This window comes from Nicotiana tabacum, chromosome 23, assembly GCF_000715075.1.
Source record: "Nicotiana tabacum cultivar K326 chromosome 23, ASM71507v2, whole genome shotgun sequence".
NCBI lineage: Eukaryota > Viridiplantae > Streptophyta > Magnoliopsida > Solanales > Solanaceae > Nicotiana > Nicotiana tabacum.
Window position 1 is genome coordinate 125711809 of NC_134102.1, and position 22237 is coordinate 125734045.

At 33.7% G+C, this 22237-nt stretch overlaps 2 protein-coding genes across 4 annotated transcripts; one reads left to right on the plus strand and one right to left on the minus strand.

Annotated features, from left to right (window-relative positions):
- Positions 1 to 224: 224 nt before the first annotated feature.
- On the plus strand, positions 225 to 14790 carry LOC107811929 (thylakoid lumenal protein TL20.3, chloroplastic). Its single transcript, XM_075245237.1, has 6 exons — positions 225 to 656; positions 753 to 782; positions 2834 to 2940; positions 11900 to 11934; positions 12072 to 12200; positions 14368 to 14790. The coding sequence occupies exons 1-6, from the start codon at positions 343 to 345 to the stop codon at positions 14557 to 14559; spliced, it is 807 nt and encodes a 268-aa protein (XP_075101338.1). The 5' UTR covers positions 225 to 342; the 3' UTR covers positions 14560 to 14790.
- On the minus strand, positions 2774 to 10725 carry LOC107811928 (uncharacterized). 3 transcript variants are annotated; one of them, XR_001654028.2, is made up of 2 exons: positions 3072 to 10725; positions 2774 to 2965 (listed from the first exon to the last, which is right to left on the minus strand). XR_001654028.2 is itself a non-coding variant. In XM_016636919.2 (2 exons), the coding sequence occupies exon 2, from the start codon at positions 4540 to 4542 to the stop codon at positions 3430 to 3432; it is 1113 nt and encodes a 370-aa protein (XP_016492405.1). In that variant the 5' UTR covers positions 4543 to 4565; positions 4873 to 5868; the 3' UTR covers positions 2947 to 3429. The 3 variants fall into 3 exon arrangements, 2 of the variants coding, with proteins under 2 accessions (XP_016492405.1, XP_016492404.1); XM_016636919.2 differs by having other exon boundaries at positions 2947 to 4565; positions 4873 to 5868; XM_016636918.2 differs by having other exon boundaries at positions 2947 to 4651; positions 4873 to 5868.
- Positions 14791 to 22237: the final 7447 nt, after the last annotated feature.

Genomic DNA, 22237 nt, shown 5'->3' on the forward strand with positions numbered 1-22237 from the left:
ACTCATCATTAAAATAGTACTATTACTTAATAAAATAGACATCCTCAAGAGGGAAATCCTATTTAATTTCATTTATGCTTAAAATTTGTGCAACATTAATCGCCACCTGTCACTGGACTCACTGCTATAACTATTTCTACAAAAATAGAAATGTAAATGTAAATAAAAATAATATAGAAGAGAGTACGTGTACACTTACAAAGCCAATCCTATTTGTCCAAAGAGATATGGTTCAAAGAAGTGGACAAAAGAAAAAGAAAATTCCATCCACTGACTTCCCTCACTTAATCCTATGTTCTCAACTATTGTCATCGACAGAAACTAAGCACAGAATACATCAAAATGGCACTTAATTCCATCTCATTACTTCCCATAAAATCCATCAACATTTCCTCCTCCTCCTCTAGTTCTTGTTATGGAGCTCTTAGTCCCCTGCAACCTCCTCAAAAATCATTCAAGATTGTCTGTCAAATAGAAAGGTCAAATAATACAGAAGTAAAGAAGTGGAAAGCTATTGTTTCAACTGCATTAGCAGCTGCAGTGATTACATTTAGCTCAAACATGACTGCTATGGCTGACTTAAATAAGTTTGAGGCAGAAACTAGAGGTGAATTTGGTATTGGTTCAGCTGCTCAATTTGGTTCTGCTGATCTCAAGTTAGTTTTTTTTTTCTTCAAGATTTCTTCAATCTTTCAAGCTTTTAATTTTTTGGGCCTGAAACAGTTCTTTTGTTTTTTCTTGTTAATTTGCAGAAAAACAGTTCATACAAATGAGAACTTCAGGTAATCTTTCCTCTGCCTGTAGGATGATACTTCTTTTATTTTCAAATAAGCTGCCTCCAGAAGAAAAAATAATACTCCCTGCATTTCTTTTTGGGCAAAGGTCCAAATATGCCCTTGTACTATACGAAATTGAGCACATTTGCCCTTCGTTAATACTTTAGCTCAAATATGCCCTTACCGTCACATAGTTGGTCCATATATGCCCTTAGAGTTGCACGGTTGGCCCATGTATGCCATTTTCGAAACGAAATTCACCCAAACTAATTAGCTCTTTAGTTAATTGTATTAAAGTGTATTACAAATACTATTTCCTTTTTATTAGTACTTTTTTCTTTACTTATCTCTTTTCTTTCTTCTTTTTTCTTTTCTTCTCTTTTTTTTCCTTTTTCTTTCTCCCTTATCCGTTTCCTCCATTACTGATGTCTTCTCCATTTTCGTCACCAATTTCACTTGACTAAACTCATGAATTCCAATTACTAAGAAAATTCTCCCATAAGGTAATCAAGTTCCAATTTCACAGCCCTCTAAATAAACGAAATTAAATTGTTCCAAAAATTATGGTTTAAACTTTAAAATAATAAAAACATCTCAACCTTTAACAATACTCAAAAGACCAAAATATTTAAATTGTTTCCAGAAAGAAAATTTAATGATTAAAAGCCTAGAGCTCAAGTTGTAGTGTTATAAATTTGAGTTGTTAGTCTTTTTTCATCTTTTTTCAGCTGGACATTTTCTATTTTTTTATTAACTATGTAAATTAGGGGTGTACATGGAACGGATTGGTTCGGTTTTTATCAAAACCAAACCAAACCGATTATATCGGTTTGGATTGTTCAGTTTTGTTGGATTTTTCGGGTTTTTTGTTACATAAATATTATTTCAATCTTACTTTGTTAAATGTTTTAGAACTAAATATATGTTCAGTAAAAATTTAAAAATTGACAAACATATGATCTATTAAAATATTCTTATGCGAGAATTTTCTTAGTAATTGGAATTCATGTTTTGTCAAGTGAAATTGGTGACGAAAATGGAGAAGACATCAGTAATGGAGGAAATTGGATAAGGGAGAAAGAAAAAGGAAAAAAAGAGAAGAAAAGAAAAAAGAAGAAAGAAAAGAGATAGGTAAAGAAAAAAGTACTAATAAAAAGAAAATAGTGTTTGTAATACACTTTAATACAATTAACGAAAGAGCTAATTAGTTTGGGTGAATTCCGTTTCGAAAAGGGCATATATGGGTCAACTGTGTAACTTTAAGGGCATATATGGATCAACTATGTGACGGTAAAGGCATATTTGAGCTAAAGTATTAACGAAGGGCAAATGTGCTCAATTTCGTATAGTACAAGGGCATATTTGGACCTTTTCCGTTTCTTTTTTAATGATAAGGTTTGTTGACATCGCATAAGATGTCTATTTGACATTGCTTCTATATTAGTAGTAATGGCTTAATATAATAAGGGGCCGGTTTGAAGACAAGTTATGGTGGGATTAGTTATGCTGAGATTAGTTACGCCAGGGTTAGTTATCCTGGTATTATTTTTATTGATTGTTTAGTATGTTGTATTAATCCTGAGATTGTTAATTTTACTGTTTTATCCTGTCCTGGGATTATTATTCCACCCTCTGCCAGATAAAGTTATCTCAGTACTATTTTTAATCCCAGGATAACTAGGATTAATAACCAAACAAGGGATAAAACGGTACTAAATTTTTATCCAGAATTATTTTTGCTTATCCATCACACCAAACGACCTCTAAAAGGGGTAAAAAGTCATACTGATAAGGAACATAACAAGAACGTTTATAAGTAGAATAGTTAAACTAATTTGGTGTGAAAGAGCGTCATATAAGTTGGAACGGAGGGAGTAATACATATTTTTCCCCGTTTTGTTGGAAGAGAAGGGTGAAATTTTTTACGGAACCAGTACTTAAGCTTGCAACTTTGAAAACAGAAACTGTAATTGAAAAGTCATTCAACAAGAACTATAGAACAAGAAGTTTTCTCAGTGCAGACTGGTATTCATTTTCAATTGGACTTGCTGATACAGAAGAGCCAATTTCACATCTGCTGATATGAGGGAATCAGATTTCAGTGGTTCAACATTCAATGGTGCATATCTTGAGAAAGCAGTTGCCTATAAAGCGAACTTCTCAGGTACTTTTTCCATAGCAAAAACATCCTAATATACAAGATAGAACTAAATGAACTAGCAATTGTTATTTATTGATGGAAAAAAGTTATATGCTTTGTTAAAAAATGTCACAAAGAAGATGCTAATGAATTACCTTTAGCTGCTTTTAGTATGCCACTTCCATTCCATCAGAAAATTGTGCCAAGATTACACATTCTTTGCTGTAGCTTTTGTTGTAGAATTAGTTTTTCCCAGGTCTACGTTGACATTTAGTAGGAGCCATCAATGCCAGAACGACACTTATTGGCGCTGATTCTTCACTCTGTTTTCTCTTTGAAACTTCGCCTTCGCCTTTGCCTTTGTCTTGATGAGATTTAATATCTGATTGGTAGGATTTGCTTGTCATGCTGGGGCATCTTAGTGTAGCCATTGGATCCTGAATAACATTTTTATTCATGCATTGCACATCATATTGCGAATCACATGTTGCTTCAATATTCCCTGCCAATTTGTCAGCTGCTCGGTGATCCTGATTTTTCCCCCGATGCCTCCTTATGTGATTTTAAGATCTTAAATGCATCTGGAAAATCACGAACCCCAAACACTTTACGTCTTTTCGAAAACCCAAAAGGATTGACCTCTGAAGTACATAGCCCGTTCAGCAACTGAAATTTTTTAGCATCTTCTGATGCAGTCTTTACAAGTGGAACATTTTGTGCCATCGCGTAACGGTTATTACCATGCTCCTCACATTCAAACTGGCCAATGGTATCTTCATCCTCGAAAGCCTCATTCAACTCCAAATCTACATCTAATTGTATTACTTCCTCTAGATCAATTGGCACAACAGGCTCCTGTTGCTCAAATTCTTCTTCACATAATATTGCATCTGCAAAAGGATCCACTAAATCTCCTTGACACCCAAAATCAACCTTCAAATGTTTATCAGAGTCATCATTTGTTTCCTTAACATGATCCTCTTTAGATTTATGATCAACATGGATATCACCAGATTCCAGCACATAATCCTCTTGGGATTTCGGGTCAACACCCTCAAAATTCTTAAGATCCTTTGGAAAATCACGAACTGCGTAAAACTTATGCCTCCTTAACTTGGTCATATCACATTCTCTCGTTTTTAACTTGTCGACCAGGTCAACACAAGCTCCATCCTCCACTTGAGCATTCTGTTTACGCGTATCCACAACCTTAATCAAGTCTACATGCTCAGTGCTTCCACACTCAATAGATTCGATTCGAGCAATTCTTTTACCATCCCTCAGATCCTCTGGCATCTGAATACCTAATTCTGCACCTGCCTTTTGTTCAGAAATAACAATTGGCTCAAACTTCATAGCTTGAACACTAGAGGATATGATATTCTTTTCACCATACACTAATTTTTCCCCAACCTCAGCATCCGGCTCGTGAGACCCTATAGATTCAGTTTCTTGTTCAACATCAATATCTTCCTTAGTTTTCTCTATAACACGTTTAGCAAATCGCGTAAAACCCTCTGGAAAACTGCGCATTGCGAATACCTTTGGCCGCTTAAACATGGGCATTGAACAAGATGGGGAAATTTTAGCATATGGCTTCTGTACTACTGCTTTCAAATTCTCCATTCTCAACTGCTCATTTGAAAACCCTATTCAGAGTTTATGCAAAAGTTGTTCCCATAACAAGAAAAAAGCAGAAAGATCAAAACTTTAGCTTCATCCAGGGGAGAACAGTCTATCAAGAAAATGAAACCCTAACATTCAGAAAAATTGTAAATGAACTAAAAGAGTTACAGTAATCCAGCCCAAATTCAGAATTTTAAATCTGAAACTTAAAGCAAATCTTAATTAAAAATACCAATTTCAACCAGCAATATCAAGATAAAAACTTGTCATTAATTCATAAAATCATTTTATACAACAGAAACGGTGAAACAATATGTGCTAAAAACTTACCAGCACCAGGTGTAAGTATTTACCCCAACCTATCTGACTCCCGCCCGAGTTTTTTTTAGGTACGATTTATAAGCCCTTCTATTTTGTTAAAAGGAAACACCCTTCTATTTTGGAACTTTTCCATTTTGGATAAGGATTTAACTTCGGAACTATTTGTACAGAATGTACGGAAAGCTTATATTAATTAAGTTTACCTATATTTAATTACATGAGAACCTTTAATAATTTAACCATAGTCTTTTGTGTGTTTTAATTGCAGATTATTCCACAACTATTAGAGTACTATTATAAATAGAACTATATTTAGGATGAATGTGTATGTTTTAGAGAGATCTTAGGGTTTGTTACTTTGTGGTTAAGTAAGTCATTTTTCCCCTATATAAATAGAGGGGTTCTATTCTATTGTAATTCATCCCAAATCAATAAGAATTTTCTCTCTCTACTTTTCTCTGCAATACTACTCTTCTTCTTTTATTGTTTTATAACATGTTGTCAGCACAAGACTCGAACTAATTGAGTAGAGGGCGGTTGTTTTAATTTGTAGATATACTATTAATTAGTTGTCTAGCGTTTGAGAAATTAAAACCCCGTGGAGAGAAGATATAGGAATTTGCATGAGACTCTTGGGTGAATACACTATATTCCTATACTAGGAATCTGTTTCGGTCAATAGGCTTTGGGATACGTGCATGGTGCTCAACCTGTACATAATATTGAGCATAATGATTGTCAATTGTTCCATGAACTTCCTTCAGGAATAAATTCTGGACTTAAGGTAAGTATTTTGCCTTATTTTTCTCTTTTAAATTTTTAAAATTTTATAATTTGATTTTAAATACAAGCAAAGACAATAAATTTTTCTTATAACTATAGTAGAGTTTGTAAGAAATTATAACCATCCGAAGTGGTAAAATTTCTATGTCTCGCCATGATCAAATTTATGTATGATTATGAGCACAAGAAGTGGAAACTCGTCCCATTGAATTTGCTTCATTCTCATTCCCTTAAGAGATTGTGATAGCAATATGTGATAAGTATGAAAGAAGACAAAATTATTACCGTAAAGGTATCAATGGATGTGGACGTGGCAATAGACGAAATTATAATCGTCATCATTATGACAATGAGAATAATAAGGATTCTCAAAATAATCCTTCACTCTGTGAAATTAATATTTGTCATCGATTTGACATAAGATTTTGTAAAACACATATAGATGATTATGGTCCATTCATGATGTGAATGTGACAACACGTGATTTATGAATACATATTCATTTTGGAAGAATATGAACGTGCTAGTGGTAGTGAATATACCACACTCATCTCTAGAAGGAGGTTTGAGAGGAAATAAGAAAATAATGTCATTATTATGGCACGAATGATCACTGGTCACGTACCTATTGTACGCCAAAATATTTTGGCAATGTGATTATTAAAGGACAACGGTGATGCAAGAAACAGATCTTGCATATAATTTTGACCATGACTATAATAGTATAACTTTCTCTTTGAGACATATATTCACCATATGGATGTTGATGAATATATGATAATATAAAATCAATAGAGAGCTCTAGAAGAGCCAATTATTACTATTTTGGAGGAATACAATTGATTATCATGTCAATTTATTGTGTTGTAGTAAGTCTCAAAGAAACTTATCCAATTTTCAAAGTATACGCGAAAGCGATTGATTATATTAAGACTATGAATAAAGAAAAGATTTAATATCTTCTATTACTACAACTTGTAGCGGGGTAATATGTATGTGAAAAGCTACCCGCTTTATTTTTTAGTTTGCACTACACACATAAAAGAATACCACAATAAAGTGAAAGTTTATTGATATAAAAATCCATATCATAATAAACTTGAAGTTTATTGATAATTGCACATGTCATGGTGTAAACCTGAAGTTTATCAATATTGATAATTTATCCAGTTGACATAATTGATTTAGCCATGTTAATTTAAGTATGATGTGCAAAAATAAAAGAGAAATCACATAGGTAAATATTAAAAAACTAGAAAATTCTTTATGAAGTCTCTTATGTTGTTTGTTCTCATTAATTAATAGACCAACTAAAATTGGGATTGAATTCCATGAATGCTGGAAATATCAAAGGTGAATATGGGTCCATTCACCTGTCAAGTATACCACATAAGATGCATCTATGAGATGGTTACATGTGCATTTATTATTAACCCGCAACCTGGTGTTTGTGAGGTAACTTGCTCAATAATTTAATTTTGAGCATAATTTTCAGATTTTCTATTCAAGACAGTTCACCTTGATAAATTGGTTTACATCACAGTTGGTTTAGCAAAATAATTTATTGAGTGTCTCCACTTAATAACTAAACTATTGCTTATGAGAACAGAGTTATTTATATCAGTTTGATATACGCTATATACGAAAATATATTACATTCTCCTCTCACAAGTGGTTCAGGGTCAGGAACCAAATAATTATTGATGTGCAATGTATATTTTGATGAACACTATAACGCGTGGGTTTCCAAAGTTGAGGAAGCAAGTTAGTTTTTCTAACATGAGGGGGAGACATGATAAATAGTTGTGAAAAAATTACGGAATGAATTATCATTTCTATATCTAGATCCTCGAATAAGATAATATGAACTTGAAGTTCATAAAAAGATAATTCATCTGCAATATGTTGCAAAGCATGCCAGACGCATTTGTTGACCCAAAGAAAGTAACTATATTCTCACTACAAATGCTCCCATTAGAATAAGTCCTAGAAGGACAAAGTCTATGATACGCTTAAAACATATAGACAAATCGGTCAAATAAAATTCATGATAAAGAAGACGAGCAAATGATCATAATAAGAAGGCAAGTGATCTAGAAGATCAAATGACATAACATTTTATAAAATTTCAGGAGAGGTTCAGGTACCTAAAAATATGAATGAAGAGATCTCTATATTATGTCTTTATGAAAAAATATTGGAACCGATATAAAATGTTCGTCGACGACATCTATGATAGCGCTAAGTATAGATGAGGATCTTAAGTCTATTGAATACAGACACAAAAATATTGGCCAAATGAAAGAGACAGAATTCGAATAGAATTGGTTTCATATGAAAGACATGTAGTTTTGGACATGTAGTTCAAACACTTGAAAGTATAAAGTCAATGGTGTGTGTAATCACTTTTATCTATCTTATATGTCTAGCGTGGCATGAAAACTTGATATGCATCTAAAGTCTATTTAAATGGCTTATATGACTTAACTTATATGACAATCCTGAAGGATTCAAATCACTTAAAGCATATACAATCCTAAGTGCAATTTTGTGAACATATGTATCTTGCTATAACTATAAGTATAATAATGTGATAGCGAGAATTTTTACCTCTATGGAGATATTGAAAAGGCTATTTCATGACGTTATATGAAGACGTTACATATCTATCAAGAATGATGATTTCAAAATGCAACACATTCATTCAAGTTAATATGGCTAATTTGTTTATTGAATGTCTACCAACGATCTTTTGAAGATGGTGCACAAGATCGAGATGCGAAGGCTTAAAGATGTGAAGTGATGCTCTCATGAGGGGGAGTTAATACACGTTGTACTCTTTTTCCCTTACAAGGTTTTGTCACACTGGGTTTTTCTTGCAAGGTTTTTAACGAGGCAACCAAAAGGCGTATTTCTAAACATGTGCACTCTTTTTCCTTCACTAATTATTTTTTTCACAGGGTTTTATTTTAGTTAAGGTTTTAACGAGACACATTATCTGTTGAATAGGCATTCAAGGGGGAGAGTTATAAATATAATTATATTTAAGGTAAATGCCTATATTTTAAAGAGATCTTAGGGTTTGTTACTTTGTGGCTAAGTAATTCACTTTTACCCTATAAATAGAAGAGTTTTATTCCATTGTAATTCATCCCAAATCAATAAGAATTCTCTCTCTACTTTTCTCTGCAATTTGATAATAAATTGCAATTGAAAAACAGATATGTTTGAATCAAATTAACACTGGTTTAATCTGAAAGTAAAAATAAATATAATGAAAATTCCTTATATATTGCAATTCCTCCCCACAAAAAAAAATTTGTTACATTTCTCATACAATAAAGAATATTAGGAAAGTTAGAAAGGATTAAATACAAAGCTTAAAATATATATTGTGAAGCAACATCTATAGTGTGAAGCAACGTGGCAACATCTATATAAATTATATGTTGGAAATACAAGCTTAAAATCCTCTTGCAAAAAAGCTAGTGAAGAAATTAAGGAAAAATAGAGAAATTAATAAAAATTCCAACTTTGTTGTTGTCGTAAAGAAATTAATATAGAGAAAATTTTCGGGTTTTTTTCACTTTTAGCCTGTATCAGAAATTATTTATATTTGATAGTCGAAAAAGTGTATAAAATTTGTATATATATATATATATATAACGTATTATTTTGAGAGCGGTTATACAAAGTCATTTTCCCAAAATTTTCATCCAAAAAACTGAATAAAAGTTACTCTTATTTTCCTCACTATTTTCTTGTTGAGTGAGACAAACAAATGTCTTAAATTACTCCCCGTCCTTTGTAATTGGTAAATTAACAAATCATTTGGAAAGCCATCCGGTAATTGAAATTAGTGTAATTACTAGGGTAGTAATTACACAGCCTAGTAATTACACAATATAGTAATTACGGCGACCTATTTGTTTGACATAACGTAATTACAGTATAATTACATGCATACTGTTTGGTTGCACAAGTATAATTATATAGTAAAATTAAATTTTAAATGAATTATTTATCAAAACTTAAAAGTTAATATAATAAATATATGCCTATAAATATTTTTTTTAAGTATAAATGATATTAGATATGGTATTTAAGATGCATATTTTTTCTTGAATAACATTAATTAGTAAACATATATTTATAACTAATATTGTAAAAATGATTGATATATTTTAAATTAATAATATTTAGTTTATTTAACGTATAAGAACATCATGAAATGCATGTTTGATAAAATAAATTAATATTTATAAATATAATATCATAACATTATTCAAATATTTGACAAAAATAATCTATCAATTCTAATTAAAAATGAACAACATGCAATGTGAAATAACAAAGTAACAACACAATTTCAAAATCCAAAAAAAAAAATAGTTTAACATATGTCAAATTCTAACATAATAAAAATAAATTCCAATCAGGGGCGGCCCAACCCTAAAGCAAGTGAAACATTTGCTTTAGACCCCAAAAATTTAAGGGCCCCAAAATTACTAGTATTCTCTATATATAGTAGTATATTATTTATATAATTATCTTTTATTATTGATAAATTTATTTCTTTATTGTCATATTAATTTTTAATAACTCAATTTCTTCCTCTAATTAATATAACTAAAATAGTTTTCTGTTAATCTTATTTTACTTTTTTACTTAATTATATTTCTCTATTCATTAGTTGGTCACGTAACTATATCTAATAATCTAACTTATTATTTATTTTTCTTACATAAATTATACTCTCTCCCTCCCAATTTATATGAAAGTGTTTGACTGGACATGGATTTTATGAAATAAAGGATGACTTTTGAAACTTGTAATCTTAAATAAATCATAGAAGTTTTTGGGCTAGAAATCATCTCATTAATGATAAAAAGAAAAATCTAAAGTTGAATTGTTACCAAATATAGAAAGGGGCTTACTTAAAAAAAGGAGTCACTTATATTTTCTGGGTTCTCCCATTTCAGTTGTGATGCAATCAACGTTAAATTCATTTAATTTTCTGTATTTTATAAAACTAAGTTCTCATTTTTTTAAATTCTACATCCTCACTTGTCTAATTTTTTAAAAAACGATGTTCATTAAATAATATATATATATATATATATATATATATATATATATATATATATATATATATAAGGCCTCTTATTAAGATTTTGCTTTAGGCCTCCGATGAGGTTGGGCCGCCCCTGGTTCCAATACAACCTAAAATTAGAAAATATTATAAATTTATAACCTCATTCAACAACGAAATTCTACTTTAAGGACATCACTCATTATATGTCAAGTTAGTTAATGACTCATTATTTATAATATTAGGATGTGTAGTTTCAAAAACTAGAATAATAACGCAGTTACGCAAAATAAAAAAAATAAAACAAATAAGAAATAAAATATACGAGCAATTACATGTAATCACAAGAAGTAAAGGTAGAGAAATAAATGATAAATAATGTACAAAAAAATATATTTTAAATTTAAAAATAAATTAAAAGTAAAATAATGGAAATAAAAAGTTATAAAGAAAATAAATTAAATAAAAAAAGAAAGAAATTAAAAAGTAACCTTGTAATTACACAATGTAATTACCACATATTCTCACCTCCCACTTGAGAATTGAATAGTGTAATTACACCTCTCCAATTACACCCAATTTTATGCTGACTTAGTAATTACTTGGCCAAACAAACATGCCAAACTGTGTAATTACATCCAAATCCAATTCAACTTTCCAAACATGCTCTTAAGAAAAAGAAATAGTGGAAGATGGAAAACTAAACGGAGAAGTATAAAACAATTATTAGACTATGAATACTTGAAATCTCAAGGGGAAATATGAAAAGTTTCACAAAATGCACAAAAGAAGCTGTAGTATAGTTAGTTTTGTACTTTCACAAGTTAATTGCTACATCTTACAAAACTAGTTTGAGCTTTCTGTTAGAAAAAAATGCAGAAGATTAAAGGAGAAGTATAGCTTTGAGGCGTGAAAGATCGCTATCTTTCAAGAAATATTGCCCGTATATTCTTTAGGGGATTACAAGCAGACTTTTCAGAAAAGTCACACTTCTATGAGAACAATTAAAGCCTGTGGTTCAGACTGTGGTTTCATCCGGTTCAACTTAGTCAAATCTACTCTTACTTCTTACTACATTTTCAGTTTTCCATTCAAAGTTAAAGACTGTGGTTCAGACTGTAGATATATATTGCTAATTCCTGTTTGCATTGTAATTAACAGGGGCAGATTTGAGTGACACATTGATGGATCGGATGGTATGCACATTGTAGCCTATGAATTTAGTCCAAGTCAAAAACTTTACTAATGACAACTACACTGGCTGTAGATTCTAGCAAAAGTGACTTCACTTTCAGAATGTTAAGATAACTTTGTTCTTTCCTTTAATTTGCAGGTGCTTAATGAAGCTAATCTCACTAATGCTGTTCTTGTTAGATCTGTTCTGACTCGTAGTGACCTTGGGGGTGCCATTATTGAAGGTGCTGATTTCAGTGATGCAGTTATTGACCTCCTTCAGAAACAGGTAATTAGTCTCAGAGAAGTTCGCAGTCTTAATTAGTTCTGCTATTACACCACCTAGTACTAATGATAAAGATAAGAGTCACTGAAAATCCATACTAGAGAAAAATCTCTGGGTAAAACTTGTACTTAGTGTGATTGTTTGAGCATTTGCAAATATCTAAGAGTTTCAAGTTTCCTCATTTTGTGAATTAAATTCTTGAAACAGCATGCTAAGCATGTTGCAGGATTGTGTAATGTTCATTCCGAACTACTGATAGTTCTACAACTAAAATAAGGTGGACAAGTCATAGGAAGTTCTGAAAATAGATAGAAAACTTAAAATCTTCAATAGGCTTAATCGGGCCCTTGTGGTCCGGTCTTTTCTCGGAACCCGCGCATAGCGGGAGCTTAGTGTACTGAGCTGCCCTTTTTAATAGGCTTAGTCTGTAAGCAAGGGCATATCAAGGGGTGAATTGTAGGGAAACACACGAGAAAATCACGATAATACTGCAATAATATTATTTGTGAGCAGATACACGAATTGGCTTGAGTCGTGCTGGACACTGCCCTAAGAAACTATTTCAGCAATGTGAAATATTTCCCCAGAATTAAACAAGCCTACCTTTATTTATTTAGATGATACAAGAATCAACAAAATTAAATAATAAATCCAGCATGTTCAGAAAATTGGAGAGAAGAATTAATAATAATAGGTAATGATTGTAGGAAGAAAGTAATGATTAGCAAGATGAATTCTTGGTTAGAGAATTTAGTTAGTATGATGGCTAATGCACAACTTATTTACAGGCAATTATGTTGCATGTATGACAAGTGTGGAGAGTCGTTTAACACTTGTCCGTGTTAGTACCGAAAAAGTCAGGTGTCATGCGGAAACTAGTAAAACAAACCTTGAACGACGATAAATGAGACAACAAACGAGAAATATACCAAAAGAGACACAAACATTTAACGTGGTTCGGTCAATTGATCTACGTCCACGGCGGAGATGAGCAATCCACTATATAAAAAGAGAGTACAAAATATCGAAAGAACAACCTCACGAAGAGGCAAATACAAGTGACACACTAACACTTGTCCCGTAAAGTTCTCCCCTACACACGACTCTCAAACCCCATATGGCTACATTGTGGATGCTACTAAATGAGAAGGAAAGATTCTCAATTTATAGAAGTCCAAACCTTTTCCTACAAGAAAAAGGACTAGCTAAACATGGAAGAATTATAATTTTCTTCTACAAAAAGGAAAACCAAATATAGTAAGAAAATCAGGACAACCCTGACAGTCCAAATATATTAGTCCACTTGGCTTCAATATTAACAAGTGTACCTTGTCTTCCATGCATGAAGACACATGGTAGATTTGCATAGCCACTTGTCAAAGCCCTTCAACACTTGGTTTTAAGGCTTCATGCAAGAAGCCACTTGAAAATAGATAGGACACTTGTAAAATGAAAAGATACATGGCAAATTAAAATTTTGAAAATACTCCCCATGAATTACATCAGCCAGAGGTTGAGGCATAATTTTTACCAAGGAGGTTCAATATCTAATATATATAAATAAAAACAAAATTAAATTGACCTTGTATATACAATATGATTTTCTGGCGAAGGGGGTTCAGATGAACCCTTTTCGCTCCTCTAACTCCGCCCCTAACGTTAGCTATTTTACTTTGAAATTTTATCATACTTTTGTATGCTATAAAGTGTAAGATGCAGCAAATCTACTAAGTGGAACTGTTAGGATCAAGCGCGCAAGGGCGCAACTTTGTTTCTTAACCAAGCTCCACCAAGCAAGCGCCATGTTCGATCATGACTCCGACCCGGGCCACCCCAGCCCCCTCGTGGGCCTTGCCATAGGCATGGTGTTGGCGTTACCCAACATGAGCATCTTTGACTGTACGTATAAGTTTGTAAAAAGTTAATCAACCTCAACCAGGCTTCTCTCAGATAGAAATAAGCCAGTGAAAATGGAATTTGAGAACCTTCTGATTTATCGCTGTTGATATCAAAGAAGGAAAATTGTCAATAATGCATGAGAAGTGCTATTTATGAAGCAATTCATTTTCCTTTATGTGCTTCACATAAGTGTCCAACTCTTATATCTTCTTGTTCTAAACAGGAGTTTGTTTTGTCCCGCATCTTCTGAATATTTCATGCTTATTTGTAGGCACTTTGCAAGTATGCTAGTGGGACTAACCCTGTGACAGGGGTTAGCACCAGAAAAAGTCTAGGCTGTGGAAACAGCAGACGAAATGCATATGGAAGTCCATCTTCTCCTCTGTTAAGTGCTCCACCTCAGCAGTTACTCGATCGAGATGGATTTTGTGATCCAGCTACTGGTCTCTGTGATGCAAGCTGAAAAAATGTTCATGTACATAAATATATGCGGAAAGGAAAGAGTTCTGGAGGTTTACATCTCCCTCACATTATGCGAGCATAGTTTAACTCAGGCAGAAAATATAGGCTATATTTGAAGCATGATCAGTTCTATTATGTTGCATGTATGTCAAAACTGAATACCAATACTTGAAACCATCAACATTGTTGATTACAACTTTGTTCTGCAATTAATTGAAAAAATAGTTGATCAGAAGGCCTTAATAGAACTTTTCTTTACTTGCTGTCTGAAACTCCATGAAAAACCTTGGGATTTTTCGCAGACATAAGATACAGAAAAATGACAAATATCGTTCTTTATACATAAACCCTTGTGAGGGTAACGCAGTTTCAGCAGTTCTGTTTCCACGACACATTCTCTGTTTGTGCCTCACAAAAAGAACAGTTTGCTATTGTTTGCCTAATTGTTGTCCGGTTTTAGAGCAGAGGAAAAGGGAGCCTTGAAGTAACGGTCAAGTTGTTTATGTGTGATCTATAGGTCACGGGTTCGAGCCGTGGAATCAACCACTGATACTTGCATCAGGGTAGGCTGCCTACATCACACCCCTTGGGGTACGGCTCTTCTCCGGATCCTACGTGAATGCGAGATACTTTGTGCACCAAGCTGTTTTTTTATTTTTGTTAAAGGAGTGGAATTGGATTATTGGAACAATATTAGACGTGCTACTGTTGTCTAATCTAAGACTCAACATATATTTTGATTAAGGTGATGTGGTCCCTATGTTGGAATGAAACTGAACATGAAATCCTATAAAGAGACGCAAAAGAATGTGGCATACATGATAACATTGAGGAAGTAATGATTTCTCAGCTCTCACTCTTGTTTTCAGCCTTCAGATTATTCCTCCTTATCTTCTCAGCTAGGAATATTTTCATTAACTATTCAGTTGACCAATAACCATTACCTGTCTTGAAATTCTGCATCAAACGGAGGATAGTAAAGGGTGGTCTCAATTAATTCTAAGGTCGTTGATAAGTCTGGTTCAATGATTGAAAAAGATCAAATGAATTGCTTGTCCTTTACTTAATTCTTTGTTTGCTTTGTGCATTAGCACAACATCAATGACAAAGTAGAAAATTGATGATGTTCCCTTTTTGGCTATCACTTGCTCATCATATTGACTGCCTACATTTCTTGTCTCTTTAGGCAAAATGAATGGTCCATTCTGTACAATCAAAGCGTATTTGATTATCCTTTGAATACGTACAAATAGCTTATAACAAAGGCAGCAGTACCTGTATGAGTTAAAATTTCAGCTAAGTGCAAAAACACACTATATTCACCCCTGGTCAGGGCGTGGCATATGTGAGCAGGGCGGAGCTAGGCCTTTGGATATGAGTTCGATTGCGGAGCTAGGCCTTTGGATATGAGTTCGATTGAATCCAGTAACTTTTGTTCAAACCCTATATTTGTCTTAAAAAATTATTGAATTATGCACATATTATTAATTTAAAACCTAGTAACTAAAAAGAATTAGAATGCTGAACCCATAAGTTTGAAATTCTGCCTCCGACTCTGTATGTGAGTGGGCAACTTGATAACTTATTTGGATCCAAACTTCACGAAACAAAAAATGAGTAAGTTATCAATGTTGGAATTTTAAACTTGTGTAGCTTAAAGAGGGTGAACGAGAAATGGAGGAAAAATGAAATATTTGAGTTTCCCTCCTTGGCAAAGGGACATTGTCCCATATTGGAGAAAGAAAAGGCTTTTGATGGGTATATATATAATTGCTCTTCTTCTAGCTCTTAAAGAGTTAAGAAGAAGGCAAGCCTCGCGCCGTCGTCGCTCGCTCGGATTTGGATTCAGATTTGGTCAAAGATCGATTGATTGATTAATCTTTTTGGACAAAATTTCTTTCAATTATTTAATTAATTAATTAAATAATCAACGAAAAATTCAATCCGGAGTAACCCATGACCCGCGACCCGGTCCGGTCAGGCCCGTTTTCTTTTCCGGATTATTTTAAATCCGTTTTCCCGCAATATTTCAAACAGCCTGTTCCAACAGCCATGACTATTTCTGAAAGGTTGCAAACCTTTTCAGAAACAATGCCAGCAACTCTATAAATATACTTTGAATCCCAGAATCTTTCCTTATGAAATTTTCTGATCTTCTTCTTCTTCTTCTGCACAAAAATTCCAGTGTGTTTTACAGCCTTCAAGTGGCTCGTTGTTCACCAGCGTTTTTGGTACCAACACTCCGGTGAGTTAAATCGTTCTATCTTGGGAGGATATATTCCAGCACCTCGGGTACTTGAGGGGAATAATTTCCTTAAGGACACACTATGTATTCAGTGGGCTCGATTTATTCCTATACTATTTTTCCAGAATTTATTTCGTTAAACAAGTATTACTAACTTTCTGTTTTGTTTAGCTATTTCAGAAAGTTTAATGGTTTAATTATTTATTAAAACAATACAGATTTATAACAATCTTAAGGAAATTATTTATTATATTCTGTATTTTATTTGTGGTGATTAAAACCTGTGTGGTTTTTTACTCCTTCTGAATTTTATTATTCTGATTTAAAGATATAAAAACTTCATCAGAGTATTGAAATTCAGAAAATGATTTGAAGAACATAAAAACTTCATCGTTTTCTGTGAAACAATATATAAAAACTTCGATTTTATTTATTATACATACTGTTTGTTGTTAATAACAGTATTGTTTACTGTTCTGGTTTTGCCATTAATTGAACTCTTCTGTTATTTACAGTGAAAAATGGCAATTGATAACGGAAATTCTTCTGCGACTATTGCGGCAACGACGATAGCCTCGTCAAGTGGGACTGCTGTTCCACCGGCAAAGAAATCGGGGAAATTTTCCGGAGCCAACTTCAAAAGATGGCAGCAAAGGGTGTTCTTCTGGCTTACCACACTTGGTATGCAAAAATTCACTAGTGAATAACCTCCAGTGCCTGCTGCGGACATGCCGGACAATGAGAAATTCATGATTGTTGAGGCGTAGAAGCAGGCAGATTTTCTTTGCAAAGGCTATATCTTAAGCGCTTTAGAGGATGACTTGTACAATGTGTACAGTGCGATGAATACTTCAAAAGAATTATGGGACGCACTTGAGAAGAAGTACAATACTGAAGATGCATGCTTGAAGAAGTTCGTGGTTGCCAATTTCTAGACTATAAAATGATAGACAGCAAAACTGTTGGAACCCAAGTTCAGGAGCTTCAACTTATTTTTCATGACCTTATTGCTGAAGGTATGGTCGTGAATGAAGCATTTCAAGTGGCTGCAATGATTGAAAAATTGCCTCCTTCGTGGAGAGATTTCAAGAACTATCTTAAGCACAAACACAAAGAAATGAAGCTGGAAGATCTTGTGATTCGTCTCAAGATTGAGGAAGACAACAAAACAACCGAGAAGAAGTCTTGTGGAAATTCAATGATCATGGGAGCTAATACCGTTGAGGAGACTGCTCCAAAAAGTAAGAAGAGAAAGAGGTCTTCTGGACAGACTAAGGAGCAGAACAAAAAAAAAATTCAAGGGTAGCTGCTACAATTGTGGAAAACCCGATCACAAAGCCCCTGATTGTTGTCACCCGAAAAAGGATAAGAAGAAGAGACATGCCAACATAGTGGAGAAGAATGATGACATTGATGATCTGTGTGCAATGCTTTTGGAAATCCGAATGAGTGATGGATTGACTCTGGAGCCACTCGACATGTTTGTGCTGTCAAGGAAGCATTTGCGACTTACTCTACTGCTTGTCCCGAAAAAAAGCTTTCCATGGGAAATACTGCAACAGCCAAGATTGAATGTTAAGGGAAGATATTCCTGAAGATAACTTCCGGCAAGGTGTTAATGCTCAACAACATTCTTCATGTTCCTACTATTAGGAAGAATTTAGTTTCTACTTCTTTACTTGTTAAGAATGGATTCAAATGTGTATTTGTTTCTGATAAAGTTGTTGTAAGCAAGAATGAAATGTATGTTGGAAAGGGCTACCTCACAGAGGGCCTTTTCAAACTAAATGTAATGGTTGTTGACAGTATGAATAAAATTTCAGCTTCTTCTTATTTATTGGAGTCAAATAATTTATGGCATATTCGTTTAGGATATATCAATTACAAAACCTTGCGGAAGTTAATTAATTTAGAAGTATTACCTAAATTCGAGTGTAATAAATCAAAATATCAAATATGTGTTGAGTCTAAGTTTGTAAAACATCCTTATAAATCTATTGAAAGGAATTCAAATTCTTTAGACTCAATTCATACTGACATTTGTGATATGAAGTCGACACCATCTTGAGGTGGGAAAAAGTATTTTATTACTTTTATTGACGATTGCACTCGATATTGTTATGTTTATTTGCTTAATAGTCAGGATGAAGCAATTGAAGCATTTAAACAATACAAGAATGAAATGGAGAATCGATTGAATAAAAAGATCAAAATGATTAGAAGTGATAGGGGTGGAGAATATGAATCTCCGTTTGTAGAAATATGTTCGGAATATGGAATTATCCATCAAATTACTGCACCTTACACACCTTAATCCAATAGAATTGCAGAAAGGAAAAATCATACATTAAAGAAAATGATGAATTCTTTATTAATAAGTTCCGGATTACCGCAGAGTTTGTGGGGCGAAGCTATCCTTACAGCTAACCGAATACTCAACAGAGTACCCCACAGCAAAACACAATCTATTCCATATGAAAAATGGAAAGGAAGAAAATCCAACTTGAAATATTTCAAAGTGTGGGGGTGTCTAGCAAAGGTACAAGGTCCTTTACCTAAAAGGGTTAAAATCGGACCAAAAAATGTTGATTGCATTTTTATTGGATATGCTACAAACAGTAAAGCATGTCGGTTTTTGGTTCATAAATCCGATAATCCCGAAATTCACGTTAATACAGTAATGGAATAAGATAATGCTGAATTCTTTGAAAGCATCTATCCGTATAAAACTGAATGTGAGTCGTTAAGTGAAAGACCTAAACGACATCGGGAAGAACCAAAGAAAAATACCCCAAGTATAGAAGATCTAAGGCATAGCAAACGTCAAAGAACATCTACTTCCTTTGGACCCGATTTTGTGACATTCTTGCTTGAAAATGAGCCTCAAACTTTTAAAGCAGTTATGTCATCTTCTGATTCAGCGTTTTGGAAAGAGGCAGTCAATAGTGAGATTCAATCAATTTTGGATAACCATACATGGGAATTGGTAGATCTTCCTTCGGGAAATAAGCCTTTAGGTTCGAAATGGATCTTTAAATGGAAAGTGAAAGCTGATGGCACTATTGACAAATATAAGGCAAGACTTGTTGTCAAAGGTTATAGACAAAAGGAAGGCCTTGATTACTTTGACACTTACTCGCCAGTAATGAGGATAACATCTATTAGGGTGTTAGTGGCACTAGCGGCCGTGTATGGTCTTGAAATCTATCAAATGGATGTTAAAACAGCTTTCTTAAATGGAAAATTAGAGGAAGAGATTTACATGGAACAACCTTAGGGTTTTGTGGTTCTTGGTAAAGAAAAGAAAGTGTGCAAACTTGTTAAGTCTCTTTATGGACTTAAACAAGCACCCAAACAATGGCATGCCAAATTTGACCAAACAATGTTGGCAAATGGGTTTAAAATCAATGAGTTCGACAAATATGTTTACATTAAAAATACTCCGGGTCATGAAGTCATTATTTGTTTATATGTTGATGACATATTGATAATGAGCAAAAACATGGAAGATATAAATGCTACTAAGCGCATGTTGGCTAGCAAATTCACTATGAAAGACTTAGGAGTTGCTGATGTGATCTTAGGAATCAGAATTCACAAGATTCCACAAGGTCTAACATTATCACAGTCTCACTACATTGAAAAGGTACTTGACAAGTTCAAGTATTTGGATTTCAAAATTGCCAAGACTCCAATTGACGTGAGTTATGCACTTCAAAAGAATGAAGGTGAAAGTGACTCACAACTCGACTATGCAAGAGTATTGGAAAGTTTGATATATATCATGAATTGTATGCGACCAGATATAGCATGTGCTATTAGTAAACTGAGTCGGTTTACAAGTAATCCCAATCACATACATTGGATGGCAATGAAATGATTTTTGGGGTATCTCAAACATACCCAAAATTACGCTTTGCATTATAACAAATATCCCTCAGTGATCGAGGGATATAGTGATGCAAATTGGATCACTGGATCATCTGAAGTTAAATCCACGAGTGGATATGTTTTCACAATTGGGGGTTGAGCAGTGTCATGAAAATCATCCAAACAAACGTGCATCGCCCGTTCTACAATGGAATCTGAATTCATAGCTTTAGATAAGGCCGGTGAAGAAGCTGAATGGCTCCGAAATTTCTTGGAAGATATTCTATTTTGGCCCAAACCTTTGGCACCTATTTGTATACATTGTGATAGTCAAGCGACAATTGGTAGGGCAGGGAGCGTTATGTATAACGAAAAATCTCGTCATATACGACGGAGACACAATACCATTAGACAACTACTCTCTAGTAGTGTTATCACAATTGACTATGTAAAGTCAAGAGATAACGTGTCAGATCTACTTACAAAAGGCCTATCTAGAGAGGCAGTTGAAAGATTATCAAAGGGAATGGGGTTAAGGTCTAAGACAAGTCATCATAGCGGTAACTCTACTTAGCAGACTGAAGATCCCACGAGCTAGGTTCAAAGAGATCAAACAAAGTTATGAATGACGGTTCAACATTGTCAAATAACTTAACCCATTCTCGTGATGAAGACAATGTTCAGAAATCGAGGTAAAGCATTAAGGCTTTTTGATGAGTCAACAAAACTTAAAGGTTTTTTAATGATTTGCTAAGTCTGGCAGGATATGACCAGATAGTGTGTCTATAGAATTACACGTTTAGAAATCACCTATATGAGTGTGAAGTGTAAGCCGCTTCAAGGGGAATGAAAGTAAAGGCCCATTCTCTAAGCACTTATGAACCCAGATGTTCATGGCAGAAACGAACACAACCGTGAGAACCATAGATGGTTAAGGATTGGTTGTGTGACTTATGTTGTCTAGGTATACAACAAAACTCGACGGTTTAAAGATATCAAATCTACCGATTGACCGAGTATATCCGATATAAGTTCACTACGGAAAGTTCAAAGGGAAACTTACTTATCCAGATGCAATTAATTCTTGCATGTAAAACACACACGCGTCCGTGCATTCCTTTATTTTATAGCCATTCCCCATTCATGTGGGGGATTATTGGGATTTTAAGCTTGTGTAGCTTAAAGAGGGTGAATGAGAAATGGAGGAAAAATGAAATATTTGAGTTTTCCTCTTTCGCAAAGGGACATTGTCCCATATTGGAGGAAGAAAAGGTTTTTGATGGGTATATATATAATTGCTCTTCTTCTAGCTCTTAAAGAGTTAAGAAGAAGGCAAGCCTCGCGCCGTCATCGACGCTCGCTCGCTCGGCTCGGCTCGGCTTCGGCTTCGACAATCGATTGATTGATTAATCTTTTTGGACAAAATTCCTTTTAATTATTTAATTAATTAATTAAATAATTAACGAAAAATTCAATGTTGTTTCTGAAAGGTTGCAAACCTTTTCAGAAACAATGCCAACAACTCTATAAATATACTTTGAATCGTAGAATCTTTCCTTATGAA

Bases quoted from the DNA above. Each gene is read 5' to 3' on its own strand.
- LOC107811928 (XM_016636919.2), bottom strand. From the start codon at position 4,542: ATGGAGAATTTGAAAGCAGTAGTACAGAAGCCATATGCTAAAATTTCC.
- LOC107811929 (XM_075245237.1), top strand. From the start codon at position 343: ATGGCACTTAATTCCATCTCATTACTTCCCATAAAATCCATCAACATT. The intron at 2,941-11,899 runs GTACTTTTTCCA...TGTAATTAACAG, and splicing joins CTATAAAGCGAACTTCTCAG to GGGCAGATTTGAGTGACACA. The intron at 12,201-14,367 runs GTAATTAGTCTC...GCTTATTTGTAG, and splicing joins TTGACCTCCTTCAGAAACAG to GCACTTTGCAAGTATGCTAG.